Source organism: Somniosus microcephalus, chromosome 9 (genome assembly GCF_052327205.1).
Source record: "Somniosus microcephalus isolate GS21.2 chromosome 9, FLI_Smic_1.0, whole genome shotgun sequence".
Taxonomy (NCBI): domain Eukaryota; kingdom Metazoa; phylum Chordata; class Chondrichthyes; order Squaliformes; family Somniosidae; genus Somniosus; species Somniosus microcephalus.
Window position 1 is genome coordinate 177,772,564 of NC_140995.1, and position 25,336 is coordinate 177,797,899.

The following is a 25,336-nucleotide window of genomic DNA, read 5'->3' on the forward strand; positions in this document are numbered from 1 at the left end:
AATGTTAGAAAAGAAAGACTTGCAATTATATCGTGCCTTTCACGACCTTGGGACGTCCCAAAGTGCTTTACAGCCAATGAAGTACTTTGTGACGTGTAGTCACTGTTGTAATGTAGGAAACACGGCAGCCAATTTGCACACAGCAAGCTCACACAAACAGCAATGTGATAATGACCAGATAATCTGTTTCAGTGATGTTGATTGAGGGATAAATATTGGCCAGGACACCGGGGATAACTCCCCTGCTCTTCTTCGAAATAGTGCCATGGGATCTTTTACATCCACCTGAGAGGGCGGATGGGGCCTCGGTTTAACATCTCATCTGAAAGACGGCACTTCCGACAGTGCAGCAGTACCTCAGTACTGCACTGGAGTGTCGGCCTAGATTTTTGTGCTCAAGTACCTGGAGTGGGACTTGAACCCACAACTTTCCGACTCAGAGGCGAATATAATGGCCCGTATATTCCGATGCCTACGGGTGGGTACGGGCTGTGTACACACCCGTAGGGACATCGGAAATGCCGGTTTCAGGTATGCGAAGCGCATGCGCTGAAAAACGGTATTTCCAATCTGTCAAGAATCCTCTTGACAGATCGGACGCCTGCCCTAGAGAAGGGCCTCTGCGGGCGGATAGTTCCGCTTTCTGCAGAACCTCTGCCCACAGAAAACCCTTAGAAATCTTAAGCCTGGTAAAAGCAGCATAAGAGTTGAAAAAAAGTTTTTTAAAATGTTTCACTCAATTATAATTTAAAAATACTTTTAAAAAAGGTAAGTTTATTTTTAGCACCGTAAAAAACATCAATTATTTTTTTCAAAAACTTAAACTTTTGTTTAAAATATTTAATTTATTGTAATTTTAACTCATTTTAAAAAGGTGATTTAAAAAAAAAAACTATTTAATGTTTTACTGTGGTTTTTGGGGTGATCTCCATTTATATATTTGACAGGTATATCTGTCAAAATATGAAGGGAGATTCCCTTCTGCTGTTGGCTGGCCTGGCCCACGTGATCCCAGGGACGCTTGCGAACTGCATGCACCCCTGGGATACATGGGCTCTGCACATTTCAAGTTTGGAGAGGCCCAGGAGCAGAAGTGTACGCACCTCAGGAGCCCTCAGGTAAGTTCGTAGATTTTTTTCCGATAGGAGGCATCTGCACGCAGGAAGCCTCCTATCGGAAATTATGGGCCCTTTTTATAAGGCTTTTTTAATGAAAGAACAGTCTGCCATTATGCATTGCCCTGCAAAATCTGACATGCAGAATAACTATATTTTTAAACATTGGGTGCAAAAAACAAGAATTTGCCTGCTTTGTTTCCACCATCATTGCTTTATTTCATCCTCCCTTTTGTAAGGAAGCAGGGTAGATGGTAGAACTACATTTTAGAAAGCATTACCTTAGAGCAAACATGGGGTTAATACATTTTGGGTGATGCAACAGTAAACTAAACCCTGTTTGATCACATTGTGTGAGCTACTAAATAAGAGAACCATTTGAACAGAGCATGAGGGATATTAATCAAGAGAAGTAGGGGCAGCTGGTGAGATTAAGATCTTGACGCAATCCTCAGGCAAGTTCAAATATCAGTTAAGTGGGTTGGCATGCGATTGAGTAAAGTGACGATATAAGGAGCATGTGACAGTGGAGCCGCTGCACCTGAACTACTGGGTGGTTACACCACATGGTGGCAGGAGGGAGACCGGATATAAACTGGGAGAAAGAGCAAACTTGTAGGGAATCGAAGGAAGATTATCAAGACGAGGCAGGGGTTACGACTCTACCCAGAGGAGCGGATAATACCGTTTTGCTTATTCCTCTGCACTATTGCTAAAGTGATTGTATTTACTTGACTTATTCCATATCAATTAAGTAATCACACAACCCATATGGAGTCCTCTACAGATGCTTGCACCCTCCTTGATAGACTCTTGTCTTTGTAATAAAGGCGCTTCCACATTGAAAAGTAGGGAATTCCAAGATATTGACCCAGTGACAATGAAGGAGCAGCACTATATATTCAAGTCAGGATGGTATGTCATTTGAAGATGATTGTGTTCTCATGGTATTGCTGCTCTAGTCTTGGTCCTAGTTGTAGAGGTCATAGGGGAGAGAGGTGCTGTCAAAGTAGCCTTAATGAATTGCTGCAGTGTGTTTTGTAGTATGCTGGTGGGGGTCCAGTGGACAAGGCACTGTTCAAGAATGCTGCTCTGTCCTGGATGGTGGTGTGCTGCTTGTGTTGTTGCGGCAGCACCCATCTAAGCAAGTGGTGAGTGTTGCATCACACACCTGACTTGAGCCTTGTAGATGGTGGAGAGGCATTGAGGAGTGAGTAGCTGAGCCACATGTCGCAGAGTGCCCAGCCTCTTCACTGCTCTTGTAGTTGCAGTGATATGGCTGGTCCAGTTTGGTGATTGATCAATGGTGACTCCCAAGATATTGATGATGATACTGTTGAATATAAGAGAAATAACTGGGCTTTCTCTCGTTTGTGATGATCATTACTTGGCACTTGTGTGGCACAAATGTTAGCTGCCACTTGTCAGCACTCTTGGATGTTGTCCGGGTCCTGCTGTAGGCTGGCGTGGGCTGTTTCATTATTGGAGGAATTGTGAGTGAAGCTGAACACTGCAATTGTCAATGAACAATCCTTCTTGACCTTATGACTGACGAAAGGTCATTGATGAAGCTGCTGAAAATGGTTGGGCCAAGGACGCTTCCTTGAGGAACTCTGGCAGTGACGTCCTGGGTTGTAATGACTGACCTCCAACAACCAGTCTTTCTTATGAGTAAGCTATGACTCCAGCCACTGGAGTGTTTTCTTCAGTTCTGCTATGTCACTTTGCTGCCATACTTGGTCGAATGCTGTCTTGATGTTGAGGGCAGCTACTTTCACCTCTCCTCTGGCAATTAGCTCTTGTGTCCATGTCTGGATTAGGGCTGTAATCGGGTCTGGAGCTGAGTGGTTCTGAGAGAACCCGAACTGAGTGTCAGTGAGCAGCTTATTGGTGAGTGGGTATTGCTTGATGGCACTATTGATGATTCTTTTCATCACTTTGCTGAAAGAAATGAGGCTGACTGTCATGATTTGAGATACAGTCCCCGCTGCTTATAGTGGGCGTGTTTGTGCAAAGATGATTAGCCCGCTATACGCGGTGGCTGGCATAACACTGTTGCGTTAATAAAATTAAGAATTAAACTAGGAAGGGCTGCTGATCTCATTGATGACCCAGTGATTCCAATGGCAGTTAGATGAGCGAGTTTGTCCGTAAAACAATTTAAAAAAATTAAATATCTGCAAAGACTATATACATGAAAACATTGCCCTTCAACACACTCTGCTTAAATGGCAAATTTGCCGAAGTATCTGGCTTAATGGCTTAATTTCAACTATATGAATTTGGCTTCTTCACAGAACTCCGTAACCCCCCCTAAGCCAATTCCCTCAGTTATACTGCAACCCTTTGTCTCAAATCAGTGTGTGGAGTGCAATACACATTTAGCAGACCATCCTTGGACAGATGCACAGAACTGTACACCCCAGACCCAAAAGATACTTTTTTCATGTTAGGAAAGCACAGACTGTCCGCTTTATTACAGCATTAAAAGAAATTCCATACGAAGTTTTAAAGTTTCTAGACGATGTATTGGGTCTTAAAACACAGCTTTGGGCTACAGTTTGACTACACCAAATAGACACCAGAGCCTCCTGGCGTTAATGTGCTTGGGAGCCACACTCGGATTGGTTTCTCAAGTTACTATTTACTTTTGTGTATTTATACAAACTAGTGAGTAAACACAGCTGTTTATGCACAAAATAAACTGAGCACTTATGATGCTATAGCCTGGAATTTGCGGTCAGCAGCAAAGCAAAGGTATTCGCCACTGGCTCCGATGAAAGCTGCCCACAGAGATCTCTCGATCTCGGTGGCAAGAAGTTTGCCTTTTTCGGCGTGCAAGAGATTTTAGTGCAATATAATGGGGAATCCCTAGCGCGATCTGCTGTGATATCAACAAGCTGTCTAAGCAGCCAATTACAATGCAGAATTCTCTCAGACAGGGAAGCAAGAAATGAAAACCTGCTTTTATCCTGACTTTAAAAAAAAATATTAGAGAGCAAAACAAAGTTTGGGGCTCTCACATGGGGATAAAGTAAAACCTAAAATCATGAACAAACTTAAAAATTGTAATTTTTATCAAAATGAAGAAATTTGATACTCCACAAAATTAAAATTAGTTTTTCATGGCCATAACATTTGTTTATGCTGTTAAAATCCCAGCTACACCGAATCCAATGAGGCCAAACATTTAATGGGGTATTTAACAACAATATTACCATGGAAAAGCCCAAGTTTTCGTCAGTTTCACTGATTTCCCTGATTACACTGATTGGTGGCAATGGGGCCGGGGCTACAGTGCAGCCAGTTTCGAAGCAGTGAATGACTGTCCGCAACTTCAGGATTTCCACGTTTAGGTAAGTATGTGCTACATCCTGAAGTCCCGTCAGTTTCAAAGGGGTAATGATGGCGAATGCGGTTAGTTCACCGTTATTATCCACCGCAAATTCTACCCCTATAACCGGCAACTTTGAAATTGACAATGCAAATGGACAATGGTTATGGCTTTTTGGCTGATATTAAGCAACTGCCCATTTTAAATGTGGTGTGGAGATGCCGGTGTTGGACTGGGGTGGGCAAATGTAAGAAGTCACACAACACCAGGTTATAGTCCAACAGCTTTATTTGAAATCACAAGCTTTCGGAGCGCTGCTCCTTCGTCCGGTGAAGTGGAGAGATGCATAAAGACACAGCTTATATAGTCAGAGAATAATGTCAGATGTTTACAGGTAATCTTTCTAACTGCCTCGAGGTGTGATAAATGGCAGTTTGATGAGCTAAGACTTTGTTTAGTTGACCATTTAAAATGTCCTGGTAACTTGCTTTTCTTTTTTCAGATTGTGCAAATTGGAGCAAAATTCATGTTTGTGGCTGGGATGTTTGTTTCTGGCTGGTGTACTATTCTTTTTGGGTAAGTTTCCCATTGGATTTTATTTAATGTTTTTTTACTTGCAGTCCAGTCCTGTGCTGTTAAATGTGTATATTGGCAATTCTGATTGTGGTGGTCTTCCATCTGTGTACAACTATCTCAATCAACTTTTCAACAGACGCTCACTTATTTCAATAAATGACACAGTGGGAGGGAACTGCAGTGCAGTTATAACCACTGACTTAATGGACCAAACTCTCTTGAACCACAAGAACTAGGATTTGACCAGACTGGTGCTTTTTTCAATATAATGTTGGGAAACAAAATCCTATATAGACATATATTTGGGAGAGGCACAATTCCCAGGTGTAAATGTTGGTTCGCAAAGATCCTATTGAGGACTATTCTCAGTCCATTTATAACTCCGCACTAAATTTTAATGGCCCAAATTTTGCAGTCGGCGCCGAATGAATGACACTCGCTGTTTATTACACTCCTAGCTGCCCACAGACTTTTCATGGGTTTTAGAGTGGCAACATGCGGCCATCAGGCGTCTGAGGCAGCGCAGCACCCTCTACAGGAGATCTGGGAGCAGGTCAAGCAACAGCATGTCTCCTCAACCAATCCGATTGAAGAAACCTCACTGAGACATGCAGAATTGAAACCAGGAAGTGTAAGTTAGAATAGTTAATTCAATGTAAAATAATGTCCATTCAGAAAGCAAAATAGAGAGGGAAAGAAAGATTGGATTGAGAGGGATAAGAGACAGAAAAAGTTTTATACATATATAATTTAATTTCTTTTTTAAAATCTCCAACAATAATTAAAATCTGAAGGAATGAGACTCCACACTTGTAAAAGTTAATTTTCAGTGCCAGAGCAGTTGTTTGGCAGTAATTAAGATTTCTTGCACCATTAAAAACTCACTTGCACTTGAATGGACAAACCCTAACTTTTTCTGGTGTGTTTAGCGGGTATCTAGTGGGTAAGTATTGCAAATTCACACCTTTGCATGTATTTTAATGCCGAGTCTGTCGGCAATGTACCGGTGTAGCCAGCTTGTGGAGGAACAGGGCAAATCAGACAGCAACTTCTGGATTTCCACGTTTTACTGCGTATGTCTGTACGCAGGAAGTTGCTGTCCAGTTTATTCCATAATAACGGTAAGTGGTGGTAGCCTCACTGCTATTCTTACCGCAAAATCCAGGCCAGTGTGATTTTCTTAATTACTTAATATATCTGCATCTGCCACATTGGCCCAGAAATTCGGGTCTCCACAGGTGAGTACGCATGGGGTACTCACCCGTAAACCCAATGGAAGTGCCGGTTTCGTGCGTGCACTGCGCATGCGCGGGAAACCAGCACTTCCGTTCCCCTGAAAGAAGGGGTTAAGAGGTGGAACGCGTGCGCGGGAGAGGCAGCGCGTGCACATTGAACTTACGTTTTTTTTCCAGGTTTCTCCGGGAAGGTAAGTCTCCAGAAGTTACACATTTAAAAAGCAGTCGTAAGGCCTGCTTTTAACAAGGTAAGTGGTGAATTAATTAAAATTAAAACATTTTTTCCACAGGTTTATTATTTTTAAATACTTTAAAGAAAGGTAAGTTTATTTTTAGCCCCGTTAGAAAATGTAATTTTTTTCCAAAAATTTAAATTATTGTTTAAAATAGCTATTTCATGTAATTTAGTTTATTTTAAAAATGTGATTTAAAAAAAAAAAAAATTATTTGAGGTTTTAGTGATGTTTTGGGGCTTATAGTACAGGTAGACTATCCTTTATCCGCACTTCTGAAAACCGAAAACCTCTAAAAACCGAAAGTTTTTTCGTGGAGCGTAAGTCGTGCGCACAACATGACCTGAGCGGCGCAAAACATGACGGGAGTGGTCCAGGAGCTCTGCCTTTCCCTGTGAGCAGGGCACAGGGTCACAGAGTTCCCTCCTGGGTAGGAGATTGCAAGCCGAGCCGGGCAGTGTGAAGGAGGTACCGGGAGAGTGAACCCAACAATACAGCGGCCCGTCCGATAGCTGCAGCGGCCCGTCCGATAGTCTTTTCTTCCCACCCCCCCCCCGACCTGATTTGCGGGCCAACTTAGTGTAGGAGTCAGCCGATATCCGGCTTTCCCACAACTGGCGGCGGCAGTCGAGCCCCAGACCCCCGCTAAGTCAAGGAATTCAGATACGGAGCAGGGGGAGCCGGAAACCTCGATCTAACGGCAGAAATCAGCAGCCGTTTTGTTAGGTTTTTTTTCTTCCCCTAGCATTTTTTTAAACAGTCAGGCTGTGGAAAGAGTCTCTGTAACTTAGCAACAGCTTCAGAGACGCTTCCAAGGCAGGGCCCGAGTGTTTACAAGCTGTTGCTAAGCAACAATGTTTGTTGTCAAAACCTTCTGAAATCCAAAAAATTCCGAAAACCGAAACACAACTGGTCCCAAGGTTTTCGGATAAAGGATAGTCTACCTGTATTTATAGGTTTGACAGCCCTTCCTGTCAAACTTATGAATGAAGCATTCCCTGCTACCATTGGCTCTCCATGGCCCACATGATCCCAGGGGACGCATCGAACTAACTGCGCCCCTGGGATACGCAAGCACTGCGTGCCAGCAGTTGGAGGAGGCCCAGGATCGCAATTCCACGGGGGCTCACAGCTCAACAGCCGGCGCGCAAGGTAAGTGCAGCTCAGAGGCTTGCACCCGCGGGAAGCCTCCGACCCGAATTTCTGGGCCATTGTGTCTAGGATCCTTCAGACATGTTAACAAGCCAGATATTTAAAGAGTTGGTAATTTTGCTATCCACTTACCAGAGTCTGTCTTTCTCCATCAATTGCATAGAATATACCGCACAGAAACAGGCCATTCAGCCCAACTAATGCTGCTGTTGATACTCCACACTAGTCTCCTCTCATTCCATCTACCACATTTTAGCTTTTCAGCATATCTTTCTATTCCCTTTTTTCTCATGTATTCATTTAGTTTTCTTTTGAAAGTATCTAAGCTATTTGCATCAACCGCTTTCTGTGGTAGTGAGTTCCACACTCTAACCACTCTGAGTAAAGAAATTTCTCCTTATTTCCCTATTGGATTTATTAGTAACTATCTTGTATTCATGGCCCCTAGTTTTGGGTTCTTCCACAAGTGGAAGCATTCTCTCCACATCTACCCTGTCCAACCCATTCATAATTTTAAAGACCTCTATCAGGTCTCCTCTAAGTCTTTTTTCTAAAGAAAAAAGCCCCAACATGTTTGATCTTTCCCAATAGCTTAATCTCTCAGTTCTGGTACCATCACTGTAAATCTTTTTTTTGCACTTTCTCCCGTGCTTCTATGCCTTTTTTATAGTATGGGGACCAGAACTGTGCACAGGACTCACAGGGTCCTATACAAGTTTGACATCACTTCACTACTTTTGAATTCTAAACCCCTAGAAATAAATCCCAGTGTTTTGTTAGCATTTTTAATTGCTTTGCTCACCTGCGATGCTGCCTTTAATGATTTGTTCACCTGTATCCTTTTGCTCTTCTATCCCATTCAGTTTCTTATTTTCTAAGGTGTAGGTGATGTTTCTGTTTTTCTTTCCAAAGTGCAACACCTCGTATTTATCTATATTAAAATTAATTTGGCACTTAACAGCGCAGTCTGCAAGTTTTCTAATGTTGTCTTTTATTACGTTCCATTCTTCTTCAGCATCAGCTAAATCCCCCCAGTTTGGTATCATCTGCAAATTTTGATATTGAGTTACTTATTCCTAATTTACATTAATGATTTGGACTTGTGACTAACAGTAGTTCCAGCACTGATCCTTGTGGGACACCACTTTTTATCTTTCTCCAATCTGAATAACTATCCTTTACCCCTACTCTTTGCTTTCTATTCTCTTTAGCCAATTTGCTATCCATTCAGCTATTTGTCCCCGACTCCACGGGCTGGATTTTGCCAGCCCAGGGGAGGCAGGACTGCCAGGAAAATGGCAGAACCTGGGGGCGGGTACCCATCCCGCCCCAACCCGCCTCTGTGCCATCTTCCCAGGAGGCGGGTACCCGACCCGCGTTGGGTCCCATCTCCTGGAGACGGGAAGGGGATTACAGCCACTTAACTGCCTGTTAACAGGTAGTTAACAGGCAGTTAAAAGGATTATCCCCATTTTTCCACCAGAGGCGTGGGCTTCCCGACATCGGGAAACCCCACCAGGGTCACCGAGGTGAGCAGTAGGTCTGCAGGGGTCAGAGGGCTGCAAAAGTGCACTGTGGAGGTAAGTGATGGGTGCAAGTGTGGAGAGGTAAGTATGTGAGGTGAATGGAAAGTGATAGAAAATGTTTACTTACCTTTGTTTTTCCTGCAGGCTTTAACAGTTGGGCATGCGGAGACTCTCGTATCTCATCGGCAGAGATGACAGATGGCTGCTGCATTCTCCGACGCAACAGCCATCTAATTTCTGCTCACAAAAGAGGTTTGATGAGTCTTGAATACAAGGACTCGTCAAACAACAGAGAATGTCAGTGTTTGACAGCTTCACAGAGCTGTCAAACGATGACAATTCAGCTGTCAGAAATATTTTGACATGAAACGTCATACGCTGACATTCTCTAACCAGCTTTCCCTTAATTGGCTTGCTAAACCCGCTGGGCGGGTTTAACGAGGTCAATCAAGGGAAAATAGCATGGGTTGGCCAGAAGTCGATGGAGGTGGGACTGAAACCCAACAAGCAGCAGTCCCGCCTCCAACGTGCTCCCATTGGCAAAATCACCCCCCACATGTCCTAAATTTTGACATGAATGGTGCGGTACCTTATCAAAGGCCTTTTCTTCCCTCTTCCTTTCACCTCTCCAAAAGTGATGAATTCTTTCTTGGGTACAATTCCACAAGCACTGATTACGCCAAGTGGCCAATTATTCACATGACCACCAGACGTCCCAAAGCACTTTACAGCCAATGAAGTACTTTTTTAAGTGTAGTCACTGTAGGAAATGCAGCAGCCAATTTGCACACAGCAAGCACCCACAAACAGCAATGTGATAATGACCAGATAATCTGTTTTAGTGATGCTGATTGAGGGATAAATATTGGCCAAGACAATGTCCGCAGGATATTTATAACCAAGCCTAATCATGTCTGCATCCACACAGACACTTCCAGCAGGTATTATTAGATAGGAGAGGAACTCTTCTTTTTCCTTCCTTTCCTCATCCAGGGCATAAAGGCCAATTGCAATGCCCATTTAGCCTTTCTCGGGCTGAGAGCTAAAACAACACAGAAGAGGAACAAATATGGCTCCTTCCTAGTTTGTACAGCTCAGCTACTCGCTGTTTAAACCATCTGAGTAATCGTGGGAGCAAAAGCACATACAACATTCAAGTGAGAACTGGATGGTGGCTTATCCCACCCTAGTTCCACAAGATTAAAGTGTTTAGCTGTCTGAGTGCCATCTTGGTACTATGTGGCTTTCTTTGCCTCCTTGAGGAATGTTTTTACTGTATGCTGCTGTACATTTAGACACCAGCTTTAAGTGTCTGGATTCTTCTGCATGCTGATCATTTTGTATGCAATAGCCCTGTCCTCAGCTGTAGACAAGCTTTTGTAGAAAAACATGTTTAACTTTTGAATCTTTTCGAAACAGGGTGTTGTTAGCATCAAGTTTTCAGTTTTATAAATATATGTTTATGAAGGGAATTGGTTGAAGAAAATTGTAGTGAAGGGTTCAGATACTAGAGAGATGAGGTTTATGGGAAATTGCTTTTCACTCAAAGGGTAATAGTGTGGAGCCAGACAATAATTGGATGCTTTTCTGGGAAGAGCAGTGATTGAAGAAGGTAGTTATGTGCCATTCATTTATGAAAAAGGCTTCCTCCTTTCCCTAAACCTCCTGTTTTTAGCTTGGACTAAGCATTCCCTTTCACCAAAACTTCTGTGCTCTGGCTGCCATTTGCCAGTGCCAACATTGCACAGAACCTTCATTTATCTTCTCCATTTTACCTATTCAGATCCATGATTTTTTTTATATAAATGGATCACAAAAATTGGCTTCTGGCTTCATTTTCTAAATCAACCCTTTATATTGTGTTGCAAATAAAGCCTGAAGCTGTTTCTTTGAGTAGGTTAAAGCAACAGTTTGAAATATGCTAAAAATCCCAGAAAGTCTGACAGCATCTGTAAACAAAGAGAATGGTTTAACGTGCTTGGTGTAGACCCTTCAGTCAGTGTATAATCATTGTTGAAAGTAATTCAGTTTAAACTTTTGTAAAGCTTAAATGTCAAATAATGAGAGGAGAAAAAACATTGTACTCCTTTCTTGAAGTTGATGTCTTTTTATGTTTGTTTTCAGCCTATTGGATAAAGCTCCAGATGGACCCATATTTATCTCTTTGTGTTTCATCATAAGATCAATGGATGCAATTGGATTTTCTGGGAGCATTACTGCCTCATTTTCAATCCTTGCAGCAACTTTTCCAAACAATATAGCCACAATAATGGTAATAGCAAATTTGAGTCTTCCACTAATGTGGAACTTGTACTCTGCTAATAGCATTAAAATTAAAATCTGATAACAGGATTAAAATGGATCATTGTATATATTATTTTATCTAATTATTTGTGTGTGTATATATACATAAGAACATAAGAAATAGGAGCAGGAGTAGGCCATTTGGCCCTTCGAGCCTGCTCCGCAATTCAGTAAGATCATGGCTGATCATCTACCTCATCTCCACTTTCCTGCACTATCCCCATATCCCTTGATTCCATTAATTTTCAAAAATCTATCGATCTCTGTCTTGAATATACTCAACGACTGAGCCTTCACAGCCCTCTAGGGTAGAGAATTCCAAAGAGTCACCACCCTCTTAGCGAAGAAATTTCTCATCATCTCAGTACTAAATGGCCGATCCCTTATTCTGAGACTCATCCTTAGGGAAGGAGACCAAAACTGTACACAATACTCCAGGTGTGGTCTCACCAGGGCCCTATATAATTGCAGTAAGACATCTTTACTCTTTTATGCAAATCCTTTTGTAATAAAGGCCAACATACCATTTGCTTTCCTAATTGCTTGCTGTACCTGCATGTTAACTTTCAGTGATTTGTGTACAAGGACACCCAGGTCCCTCTGAACACCAACATTTCCCAATCCCTCACCATTTAAAAAATACTCTGCTTTTCTATTTTTCCTACCAAAGTGGATAACTTCACATTTCTCCATATTATATTCAATTTGCCATGTTCTTGCCTTTCTATATCCCCTTGAAGCCTCCTTGCATCCTCCTCACAACTTACATTCCCACCCAGCTTTGTATCATCAGCAAACTTGGATATATTACATTTGGTCCCCTCATCCAAATTATTGATGTAGATTGTGAATAGCTGAGGCACAAGCACTGATCCTTGCAGTACCCCACTAGTTACAGCCTGCCAACCCGAAAATGACCCATTTATTCCTACTCTCTGTTTTCTGTCCGTTAGCCAATCCTTAATCCATGTTGGTATATTACCCCCAATTCCATGAGCCCTAATCTTGTTTAATAATCTCTTGCATGGCACCTTATCGAATGCCTTCTGAAAATCCAAATACACCACATCCACTGGTTCCCCCTTATCTATTCTGCTAGTTACAACCTCAAAAAACTGTAACGGATTTGTCAAACACGATTCCCCTTTCATAAATCCGTGTTGACTCTGCCCAATCCTATTATTATTTTCTAAGTGCCCTGTTACCATGTCCTTAATAATAGATTCTAGCATTTTCCCTACTACTGATGTCAGGCTAACTGGTCTGTAGTTTCCCATTTTCTCTCTCCCTCCTTTCTTAAATAGTGGGGTTACATTTGCCACCTTCCAATCTGCAGGAACCATTCTAGAATCTATGGAATTTTGGAAAATGACAACCAATGGATCCACTATCTCTATAGCCACCTATTTCAAAACACTAGGGTGTAGGCCATCAAGTCCAGAGGATTTATTGGCTTTCAGTCCCATTAATTTCTCCTGTACTATTTTTTTTTTACTAATACTAATTTCTTTCAGTTCCTCATTCTCACTAGAGCCTTGGTTCTCCACTATTCCTGGGAAGATTTCTGTGAAGACAGACGCAAAGTATTTGTTTAATTTCTCTGCCATTTCCTTATTCCCCATTATAATTTCTCCTGTCTCAGCCTGTAAGGGACCCACATTTACTTTCGCTAATCTTTTCCTTTTTACATGCCAATAGAAGCTTTTACAGTCTGTTTTTATGTCTCTTACTAGTTTACTCTCTCATTCTGTTTTCCCTTTCTTTATCAATTTCTTGGTCCTCCTTTGCTGAATTCTAAAATCTTCCCAATCCTCAAGCTCACTACTCTTTTTGGCAACATTATAAGCCTCTTCCTTTGATCTAATACTACCTTTAACTGCTCGTTAGCCACGGTTGGACCACTTTTCCTGTGGGGGTTTTTGTGTCTTAAAGGAATGTGTATTTGTTGTAAATTATGTATTAATTCTTTAAATGCTAGCCATTGCTTGTCTACCATCATACCTTTTAATGTAGATTTCCAATCTACCTTAGCTAACTCGCCCCTCATACCTACGTAGTTTGCTTTGTTTAAGACCCTAGTTTCGGATTTAACTAAATTACTTTCATACTCAATATAAAATTTTATCATATCATATTTCCTAAAGGGAAGAGTGACCATAATATGATATAATATATGTGTACATATTGATACTTCTTAAAAATACTTTAAGAATGTCCTACCTAGATTTCAATTTGTTCTTTAAATATTGCCTTGTGTTCCCTTCTCCTTTTCACCATCACCCCACCTCCCCCCCACCCCATCCCACCCCATGTCTTGAAGGTAAAGGCACTGCTCTGAACTATACAGACCAGGAGTAGCACCAATTTGATCCTCAGTTTGTGCTCCATAGCTAATCTCAGCAGGAGCATCAACAGGAGTACTGCAACGTGCCTAGGAAACCACAGAAATTTACAGCACAGAAGGCCATTTAGCCCATCATGTCCGTGCCGGCCGAAAAAGAGCTATCCAGCCTAATCCCACTTTCCAGCTCTTGGTCTGTAGCCCTGTAGGTTACGGCACTTCAAGTGCATATCCAAGTACATTTTAAATTTGATTAGGGTTTCTGCCTCTACCACCCTTTCAGGCAGCGAGTTTCAGACTCCCACTATCCTCTGGGTGAAAATAATTCTCTTCAACTCCCCTCTAATCCTTCTACCAATTACTTTAAATCTATGGCCTCTGGTTGTTTACCTCTCTGCTACGAGAAATAGGTCCTTTACATTCTATCTAGGCCCCTCATAATTTTATATACCTCAATCAAGTCTCCTCTCAGCCTCCTCTGCTCCAAAGAAAACAACCCCAGCCTATCCAATGTTTACTCATAGCTAAAACTCTCCAGTCCGGGCAACATCCTCATAAATCTCCTCTGTACCCTCCCTAGTGCAATCACATCTTTCCTGTAATGTGCTGACCAGAACTGTATGCAGTACTCTAGTTGTGGTCTAACTAGTGTTTTGTACAGTTCAAGCATAACGTCCCTACTCTTATATTCTATGCCTCAGCTAATAAAGGAAAGTATCTCGTATGTTTTCTTAACCACCTTATCTACCTGTCCTGCTACCTTCAGGGATCTGTGGACATGCACTCCAAGGTCCCTCTGTTCCTTTACACTTTTCAGTGTCCTACCATTTATTGTGTATTCCCTTGCCTTGTTAGCCCTCCCCAAATGCATTACCTCACACTTATCCGGATTGAATTCCATTTGCCACTTTTCTGCCCACCTGACTAGTCCATTGACATCTTCTTGCAGTCTATAGCATTCTTCCTCACTATCATCCACACGGCCAATTTTTGTAACAACTGCAAACTTCTTAATCATGCCCCCTACATTGAAGTTTAAATCATTGAATCACGTAGACTTTAGGCTAGGAAAGTGAAAATTAACCAGTTCCTGTTCCTGATCTTTATCCAGCAATCCCCCGCCCCCTCCCTTTTACTCGAACTGGATGTCCGAGAAGGACAGGATTGGGCTCCATTATGATAATCCTACAAGCAACTAGCCTGTCAATGCTCAGTGAATGAATAATGCTCATTTGAGTGAGATATTGAAGGCCAGTGGAACAGTACCTTGCCATTTGGGAGGGGCAAGGAGAAAATTGAAAGGTGAAATCCTATTGGAGCTGACCACATTTTGTTAAAAAATTTACACTTACTATTTTGTATGATTTTATATTTCTAGCAAATGAAGACACTGTAACAAGTTACAAACCATGTTTTTTTTAGGGATCTCTGGAAGTATTCAGTGGGCTTGGCCTAGCGTTAGGTCCACCTATTGGAGGCTTTTTGTACCAGTCATTTGGATATGAAGTTCCTTTTATTGCACTCGGGAGTGTGGTTCTTTTAATGGTACCTTTGAACATGTGTATTTTACCAAGACACGGTAAGACTCTGCATTTTAACTTTTCTGTAGCTATGTAGTTTACTTTTATTGAGATGGATCACATAGGCAAGTATTTTAACATCTTGCTGTCCAAAGGATTGTCATTTGGAAATTCCTTGGGAATTACAAGGCTATAATTACAACCATTTTAAAATAAAAATGAAGTAATTCACTCAATAGCTCAGCTGGTTAAGACAGTAAATAGCTGAGTCAAATAAACCCAGATCTGTACTGACTTGGTTGGTTGCAGGGCCATTATAAGAACATAAGAATTAGGAGCTGGAGTAGGCCATACAGCAACCCCCCCCCACCGCTCCCCCCCCCAAGCCTGCTCCGCCATTCAATAAGATCATGGCTGATCTTCGACCTCAACTCCACTTTCCTGCCCGATCCATATATCCCTTGATTCCCCTAGAGTCCAAAAATTTATCTATCTCTCTGCCTTGAATATACTCAACGACTGAGCACCCACAGCCCTCTGGGGTAGAGAATTCCAAAGATTCACAACCCTCCAAGTGAAGAAATTGCTCCTCATCTCAGTCTTCAATGGCCGACCCCTTATCCTGAGACTGTGACCCTTAGTTCTAGACTCTCCAGCCAGGGGAAACCACCTCTCGGCCCCCTCAGAATCTCATGTTTCAATGAGATCACCTCTATTCTTCTAAACTCCAGAGAGTATAGGTCCAATCTACTCAATCTCTTATCATAGGAGAACCCTCTCACCCCAGGATCAATCCAGTGAACCTAGTTAGGCTGAGTTCCCCTGGTTTAGGGAAAAGTTTGCCTGGGTTTCTGCTCCTGATTGTTTTCCAGTGATATTTGCTGGAAGTGAGGATGCATGGATGCAAGGCGTGAACAGGATCAGACTTGGCTGTGGTACCTCCTCCATGGTCAAAAGGCCTGCTTGAAGCTCTCTGTCTGGCTGCTCACATGATGAATGGCCAGTTAAGCAAAGTACTGGAGGGTGCTCGGTGCCTGTGGCACCTTACCCAGCTAGTGGTCAACTCCTTCAGGAGAGGAAAGGGTGAATATTGGTAGAAATGGTGAAGGGGAGAAGAGTCAGAAGCATAATCAATAAACCAAATGGGGAAAAATGAATCCATCACATTGGGATTGTTGGTTGGGTTTTGATGGTCAGCAGATATTGTATGTAGCTTCACTCATTTCTCCTTTGCAGGTACCTGATAGGGTGATACACAAGGTACTTATGGGTAAATTAAAAATTATATTGTGATAAAGGAATAAATTGGCTAATGGGGGGTGAGGGTGTAATAATATTTCTAATTTTGAGCAAACATGAGCATTCTGCTGTTTTGACAGGTCTGCTGATACCAGTGTTAAAATGACCTTGAAGATATTAAGAGTGCAGTGCATAAATTTGCAAGTGTTGACCAGGCTCTGTGGGAAGTAAAGCAGATTGGAGATTTTTTTTTAAAAACATTGCAACTAAGCAAATGAAGTGCAATTGCATCATTTTATAATTGCCATTAAATGGATGAGGGGAGGTCAAAGCATAATTGATGATTAAATGTTGTTATTGCTGCTTTCACCGTGGCAGCAATTTGAAAGGCAAACAAAATAATGTTATATTGTGTATAAATGGATGTTTGTAATAAAATGTTAAAAATTTTAGACATTCTGTAATCACTAACCCCACAGCATATTTATACAATTGTGGCTATTATACTTGCAATAATAGACGATGTAAAATATTTCAACCAAAGTCGTTGGTTTTCAGATGGAATTGCCAGCGATGCCTCATTCTGGAAGCTACTTGCACTCCCCAAAGTAACTTTTGTGTGCCTGATTATATTGTCTATAAGTTCATGTATTGGGTTCCTGGATCCCACCATATCGTTGTTTGTTGTTGAAAAGGTAAGTATTCCTTTTTTTAAATCCTTTTGATCTAATCGAAGTGTTTTCAATAACAAAAGGATTCGATAAGGTAGAAACAGGGAAACTATGTCCTCTGGTGGGGGAATCCAGGACAAAAGGGCAAAACCTTAAAATTTGAGCTAGGCTATTTAGACGTGAAATCAGGAAGCACTTTTTCCACACAAAGGGTAGTGGAAATCTGGAACTCTCTTCCCCCAAAAGGCTGTGGACGCTGAGTTAATTGAAAATTTTAAGAAAGGTTATCAAGGGATATGGATCAAAGGCAGGTAAATGGAGTTGAGCTACAGATCTAATAGAATGAATATTTATCCAAAACATTTGAAAATGTTGTCAGATGGAGGAATTTTTTTTAAATATTGAGAAGTTTAACTTGGTGCATTGACAAAAATATTCAGAATAATATAGAAGCATATTCATTAATATTTTAATCTGTGCACATTTCTGGTCTCCATATTACAAAAAGGATGTAGAGGCACGGGAGACAATGCAACAAAGATTTACCAGGATGATGCCAGAACTGAGCGGGTACAACTATCAGGAAAGACTGAACAGGCTGGGGCTCTTTTCTCTAGAAAAGAGAAGGTTGAGGAGTGACCTTTTGAAATTATGAAGGGGTTTGATAGAGTAGTCGCAGAGAAGATGTTTCTACTTGTGGGGAATCCAAAACTAGGGGTCATAAATATAAGATAGTCACCAATAAATCCAAGAAGGAATTCAGGAGAAACTTCTTTGCTCAGAGTGGCGAGAATGTGGAACTTGCTACCACATGGAATAGTTGAAGTGAATAGCATAGATGCATTTAAGGGGAAGCTAAATAAGTACATGAGGGAGAAAGGAATAGAAGGATATGTTGATGGGGTTAGATGAAGTAGGGTGGGAGGAGGCTCGTGTGGAGCATAAATACTGGCATAGACCAGTTGGGCAAATGGCCTGTTTCTGTGTTGTAAATTCAGTGTAATGGTAGAACAGGCTCGCTGCCCTCTCTTGTTCCTATGTTCCTAAAATTAAGATTAAGTGTCTTCAAAATTGAAAACCTTCAGCTGGATGGACTGTGTCATTGTAGAATGAGTGTTGGGCAAATCAGTTCTTATCTTGTGTGAAGGAATCCTCCAGTGGTTTTATATGTATTACTAGATCTCCCATGGCCTTACTCACAGTAGGTCTGAGTTTAAGCTGGAACATTATAGCATGTAACATACAATGTAGTATTCTGTTAAATTATACACAAGGTGTAATTGCTTTGTCTCTGAGTCGATTAGAACTAGTTATTCTCCAGCAGATTCTTGCCTCTAATAGTGATTAAATTGCTCGTTGCTTTTTAAATGTACCTTCAGAAATCGAGTAGAAGATATTTTCTGTGTGGATGGCATTTTTTTAATATATAAGGGTGACACAAATTTTCATGTGTTGTAATAAGAACATAAGAAATAGGAGCAGGAGTAGGCCAATCGGCCCTTCGAGCCTGCTCCGCCATTCAATAAGATCATGGCTGATCTGATCCTAACTGCCAATCCACTATCACAGAACCATCTCCTGCATCTAACAGAATTAGACACACGAAATAGGAGCAGGATCAGGCTACACGGCCCCTGGGCCCGCTCCGCTACCCACAGGGCCATGACCGATCCGAACCTAGACTCATGTCCAAATTCCTGCCCGCTCCCCGTAACCCTTAATTCCCTTTACTTCTAGGAAACTGTCTATTTCTGTTTTAAATTTATGTAATGATGTAGCTTCTACAGTTTTTTGGGGCAGCATATTCCATGGACCTACCACCCTCTGAGTGAAGTAGTTCCTCCTCATCTCAGTTTTGAAAGAGCAGCCCCTTATTCTAAGACTATGCCCCCTAGTTCTAGTTTCACCCATCATCGGGAACATCTTCCCCGCATCCACCCGATCCAACCCCTTCACAATCTTATATGTTTCAATAAGATCGCCTCTCATTCTTCTGAACTCCAATGAGTAGAGTCCCAATCTACTCAACCTCTCCTCATATGTCCATCCCCTCATCCCCGGGATTAACCAAGTGAACCTTCTTTGTACTGACTCGAGAGCAAGTATGTCCTTTCTTAAGTATGGACACCAAAACTGTACGCAGTATTCCAGGTGCGGTCTCACCAGTACCTTGTACAACTGAAGCAATATATTCTATCCCCCTAGCAATGAAAGCCAACATTCCATTGGCCTTCTTAATCACTTGCTGCACCTGCATACTAACCTTTTGAGTTTCGTGCACCAGGACCCCCAGATCCCTTTGTATTTCAGTACTTTCCAGTTTCTTGCCATTAAGATAATAACTTGCTCTACGATTTGTCCTGCCAAAGTGCATAACCTCGCACTTTCCAGTATTGTATTCCATCTGCCAAATCTCTGCCCACTTACTTAGTCTGTCTATGTCCCCTTGAAGGTTTTTTATGTCCTCCTCACTCACTACTTTCCCCCCCATCTTAGTATCATCTGCAAACTTTGATATGTTACACTCGGTCCCCTCCTCCAAATCGTTAATATAGATTGTAAAGAGTTGGGGACCCAGCACTGACCCCTGCGGAACACCACTAGTTACTGATTGCCAGTCTGAGAATGAACCATTTATCCCAACTCTCTGCCTTCTGTTAGATAGCCAATCCTCTATCCATGCCAGAATATTACCCCCAATCCTGTGATTTTTTATCTTAAGCAATAATCTTTTGTGTGGCACCTTGTCAAATGCCTTTTGGAAGTCTAAATACACTACGTCCACTGGTTCCCCTTTATCCACCCTATATGTTACTTCCTCAAAGAACTCCAGCAAATTTGTCAAACATGACTTCCCCTTCATAAAACCATGCTGACTTTGTCCTATTAAATTATGATTATCCAAATGTCCTGTTACTGTCTCCTTAATAATGGACTCCAAAATTTTACCTACCACAGATGTTGGGCTAACCGGTCTATAGTTTCCAGCCTTCTGTCTACTGCTCTTTTTAAATAAGGGTGTTACATTAGCAGTTTTCCAGTCTGCCGGGACCATTGCCCAGTCCAGGGAGTTTTGGAAAATTATTACCAATGCATCCACAATCCCTACCGCCACTTCCCTCAAGACCCTAGGATGTAAGCCATCAGGTCCAGGTGATTTATCCGCCTTGAGTCCCATTATTTTACCGAGTACCACTTCCTTAGTGATTTTGATCGTGTTTAGCTCCTCCCCCCCCTTTAGCCCCCTGTTTGTCCAGTGTTGGGATATTCTTAGTGTCTTCTACTGTAAAGACTGATGTAAAATATTCATTCAGTGTTTTTGCCATCTCCATATTTCCCACCATTAATTTCCCAGTCTCATCCTCTAAGGGACCAACATTTACTTTAGCCACCATTTTTCTTTTTATATAACTATCAAAACTCTTACTATCTGTTTTTATATTTTTTGCTAATTTACTTTCATAATCTATCTTCCCTTTCTTAATCAATCTTTTTGTTATTTTTTGCTGTCTTTTAAAGTTTTCCCAATCCTCTATCCTCCCACTAGATTTGGCTACCTTACATGCCCTTGTTTTTAGTCGAATACTATCCTTAATTTCTTTACTTAGCCATGGATGGCTGTCTTTTCTTTTACACCCTTTTCTTCTCAGTGGAATATATATTTTTTGGAAGTTGTAAAATAATTCCTTAAATGTACACCACTGATCATGTAATGTGACCGACATGTCTTAATACAATTTTTTAATATATATTTTTACAGCACCACATCTGTGATTGTATCCAGCTGAAGATAGCTTCAGCCCTGACTGTTAAAACTTGATCAATGTTGAATACAATTTTTTTTAATTCTCCAGTTCAACTTGCAGACTGGTTATATAGGACTAGTATTCCTAGGATTTGCTTTGTCATATGCACTATCCTCTCCATTTCTTGGATATCTGAGTGATAAAATACCAGTAAGTATGCACACTTGCTTGGATATCTTTTGTGTTGTAAAACTTTTATTTCCTAAATGCAACTTCTTTATCCATAATAATGAATGTCTCCTTTGTTCTATTGATTTTGTTAGTCAGTGTTTAAATAAATCTAATTTTAAGATTTTTTTTTAGATAACAAAAATTTAAGTCAAATTTCCAGTTCCGTTTATGAATGCAAATGTTGTAAAAACTGTAATCTTTGATTCCAAAACCTATTTGTAAGATCATTTCTATAGGACAAACAAACCAATGGTTTTGGATATATGCAAGATTTGTTTTTGTACTCCTAAGTGTATAGTATGTCTGCCCAGAAATGGCCTACTTTGGGCCCAGCTCAGGCAAACATTCTCAAATCCAATATAGTGCAAATTTAGATAGAGAAAAGTTCCCTCTCCGCTGACTTCAACAATGAGCTTTGTAACCCCAAGCTTGGCACAGTAATTTTGAGGATGTGTAGTTTTGTTTATATGAAAAAAAGAAAGACTTGCTTTTATATTGCACCTTTCGTGACCTCAGCAAGTTTCAAAGTGCTTTACCGCCAATTAAGTACTTTTGAAATGGAGGCCTGAATTTTGCCGGCACTCAGCGGACAGGATAGGTGGCAGGCCAGCTGTTAAATTTAAAATGATTGCCAGCGGGTCAGGAACATGCTTTCAAAATGTGCACACTGGACTTTCCCGATGTTGGGTCTGCCAGTGCTGAGCAGACCCGACAGGCAGCGGCAGGGGAGGCAATTAAAATCATTAGTGACTTGTTTACAGCCACTTTTATCCATGGTTTTTTCCTAGCTTTTTGGATTTGACAGATCGCTCACCGGTTTCCCGCTGTGCCTAGACCTCGTCTGTGAAGCTGAGGCGGGAGGTCAGTGGCCATTGAATCAGCTGATGAGTTGACAGCTTCAAATGTACAGTAAAAGCACCCACCTTACAGAGGTATCTTCCCTCAGCCATAAACTCTTCCTCACTGCATTTCCAGAACAGATTCACCATGCTGCAAGTCTTTACACAAGTCTCCATCCAGTCTGACCTCATTCCCTCTCTTACCATTGACAGATCGCTTCTGTCATCTCAACTTCACCAGCTATCTATTCCATCAGCATGGGTGCCCTTTATACTCTCTCACCTTGGTCCTCAGAATTCCACCACGATCAGCCCGAACACCAGCAACAACATCAACCTTCTCCGCAATCAATTGATGCTGCACAGGACACAGGGCATCAGCACCTGACCACATTGCTGCCCGGGACGCCAGGGATGGCTTCACCATGGCCACATTTACTTCACTTTATGCTGTATACCCTGGTTGCCACATGATGTGCCAGGTTGGCACCACCCCACACCAATACCATAAAGCATCCCTACAATGTCCAAGCCATTCCTTTCACACTCGTTACCATTGCGGGAGTGGGGGGGGGTACCGTTATGTCTCACCATTCACTGCAACTCACTAAGCCACTTCCAAAGGTGCACACAAATCTGTCCAAGAACACATTGTTGAAAATAAAGATTTCAATGTTTGACACCACATTAACAGAAACTTGACATGAATATTGCATAAAACACACAAGTGCCTACCCTTGTGTGTTGTTAGTTGGTATGATTGCACTAGGATGAGGGTGAGTGTGAGGGGTGGCTAGTGAGATGGGGAAGTGATAATGTAGATAGAGAGGGATGGTAAGTTGGTGTGAGTAAAGATGTGTAGAGTAGGGTAGGGAAGGCAGAATGATGGGGATGTGATGAGAGGCACAGCAGGATGACGTTGTGTGTGGTTTTGTACTAACGTTTTGTGATCTACTGAGATCATTGAAATGTTTGCGGCACTGCACCCTGATCCTCCTGACAACATCCCTGCTTGTGCCCTCCTGTGTTGATCTCCTGGGGAGGTCTTTTCCGTTCATGGGAAGGGAAGAGAACCTCCCTGTGTGCTGTGACTCCCTCCATAAGCATGGGTGCAGCCCTGCACCTCTGTGCAGTGCTCGTCAGTGTTTGCAGCATCTCAATGCTGTAGAACACTGACAGCACAAATGTCAAAAGAAAGTTAGCCAGGGGCCCTTTAAGGAAACCGGCTGATGACATGTCATCAAATGACGTCACCAGACCCGCTTCCTCTAATTGGCCGGGAAAAGCGCTGGCTGGGCTTTAACAAGCCCAATCAGGGGAAATTCATTTCAGAGGCCGGGATGGAGACAGCAGTGGGGTCGGGACGCGCCACAGATGTCGCCCGCCACGAACCCGCTAAGGTCGTAAAATCACGGCCGTAGTCACTGTTGTAGTCCATGATGGATGGTTCATGGAAGCTATTCTAGGCATATCACAAGGGCTTTGTGGAGCCAGGGAGTAAAGTATGTTAGTTGGTGAAGTGACTGCACTAGTGAGTGGGAGAGAGTGGATGGATGACAATCCTGCTTGGCTGTAGAAGCTTTGTGAAGCAATTTCCAGAAACTTGAAATAGATACAAAATAATTAGAAATATACAACAGGTAAATTAGTATCTGAAAACAAAGACCAGTTAATGTTTCGGCTTGAAGGGTTTCTCCTTAAATTATTTTCTGTTTTTTAGATACTGATGGACCTTCTATGTTTTTCCAATATTTTGTTATTTAAAGGGCCTACTATTTTTCTAGAAAGCATGTAAAAAAAACCTCTTTTGAATGTTTGTAACTGAACACCAACTAGCACTTCCATGAAAGAATTCACAAAAAAAAGCTTTAATTGAATTGAAAGAGCTTCATCTATTTGTGATATTTGACCTATTCTACATTCCTGGTCTGGGCTGAAATTCTGATTATGGGGAAACAATAATGACGACTGAAGTGATTCTCTTCGATTTCACTGAGCCATCTGCCGCCCAACTGTGAGCATCCCTGCTCCAAGGTGTTTCCTAATGCCATTCCTGCTCCATTCATCCATCGTTGACCTGGGGTGATCTCTTTTGGTGCCTTCAACCAGGTTGTGGGTTCAAGTCCCACTCCAGAGACTTGAGCACAAAAATCTAGACTGACACTCTAGAGCAGTACTGAGGGAGTGCTGCACTGTCTGAGGCGCCATCTTTCAGATGAGACATAAAACCAAGGCCCCGTCTGCTCTCTTAGTTGGACATAAAAGATCCCATGGCACTATTTCGAAGAAGAGCAAGGGAGTCCTCACTAGCATAGATTACCTGGTCATTATCACATTGCTGTTTGTGGGAGCTTGCTGTGCACAAATTGGCTGCCGCATTTCCTACATTACAGCAGTGACTACACTTCAAAAAAAGTACTTCATTGGCTGTAAAGCGCTTTGGGACATCCAGTGGTCGTGAAAGGCGCTACAGAAAGGCAAGTCTTTTTCTTCATGGCACAATTGACCTTGTGATCTAATTGTGTCGGAAATTATGGGTCATGCCTTTGTGGCACAGTGCATTTGAACAGTATGTATTGATATGGCCCGTTCAAATTAAATTGAAATACAATGACTGAACCTTTCTTTTGCCGATATATTTTGATTCTATAGCATTCAGTATTGTCACAAAGCGTATTTAATGAATTGGTATAGAAATGGTATAGTTGCAATCATAATGACATAACCTAGAATTTATAAAAAGGAGAGGGGCAACTTGTTCTCATTGTTTGGTTTCCATTTGCTTGCATTTTATTTTCTCATTTCCCCCCCTCCTCCCAATTCCAGAGAAGCAGGAAGTGGCTGCTGTTGGTTGGAAGTTGGCTGATTGCTTTCAGCTTTCTGTTATTGGGACCGGCACCTTTTTTTCATATCAAGAGGTAGGTATTTTCTTGTATAGTTTTCATAAGTTTTTTTTTTATTTGTAGCAATATTATGCTTATATCTGGAATGCACTGCCTGAAAGGGTGGCGGAAGCTGATTCAATAGTAACTTTCAAATGGAAATTGGATAAATAATTGAAGGGGAGAAAATTGCAGGGCTATGGGGAAAGAGCAGGGGAGTGGGACTAATTGGCGCACTCTTCCAAAGAGCCGGCACAGGCACGATGGGCCGAACGCCCTCCTCTGTGCAGAAAAATGTCTTTCAAAGTGGAAAAAATTGTATATTCTACAGTCTATTTTACTCATCAGGCTGTACATGTCAGATAGAGTTAAATGTGTATTTGGCTTTAGTC

General features: G+C 41.8%; 1 protein-coding gene across 15 annotated transcripts in view; it reads left to right on the forward strand.

Moving 5' to 3' along the window:
* The window catches only part of slc18b1 (solute carrier family 18 member B1), a 49,379-nt gene that overhangs the window by 10,345 nt on the left and 13,698 nt on the right, over positions 1-25,336 (forward strand). For 6 of the 15 annotated variants that reach the window (XR_015079581.1, XR_015079580.1, XR_015079582.1 and 3 more), the window contains exons 4-10: positions 4,952-5,025; positions 11,296-11,443; positions 15,239-15,395; positions 17,134-17,270; positions 21,101-21,202; positions 22,012-22,084; positions 24,889-24,980. Coding sequence is in view for 10 of the 15 variants with exons in the window: in XM_085997606.1 (XP_085853732.1) it covers positions 4,952-5,025; positions 11,296-11,443; positions 15,239-15,395; positions 17,134-17,270; positions 21,101-21,202; positions 22,012-22,084; positions 24,889-24,980 (783 nt within the window). In the remaining 5 variants the exon portion in view is untranslated. Of the gene's footprint in view, positions 1-4,951; positions 5,026-7,028; positions 11,444-14,927; positions 15,119-15,238; positions 15,396-17,133; positions 17,271-21,100; positions 21,203-22,011; positions 22,085-24,888; positions 24,981-25,336 lie in introns of those variants that run through there. The other 9 variants (XR_015079583.1, XM_085997615.1, XM_085997614.1 and 6 more) reach the window with 4 other exon arrangements.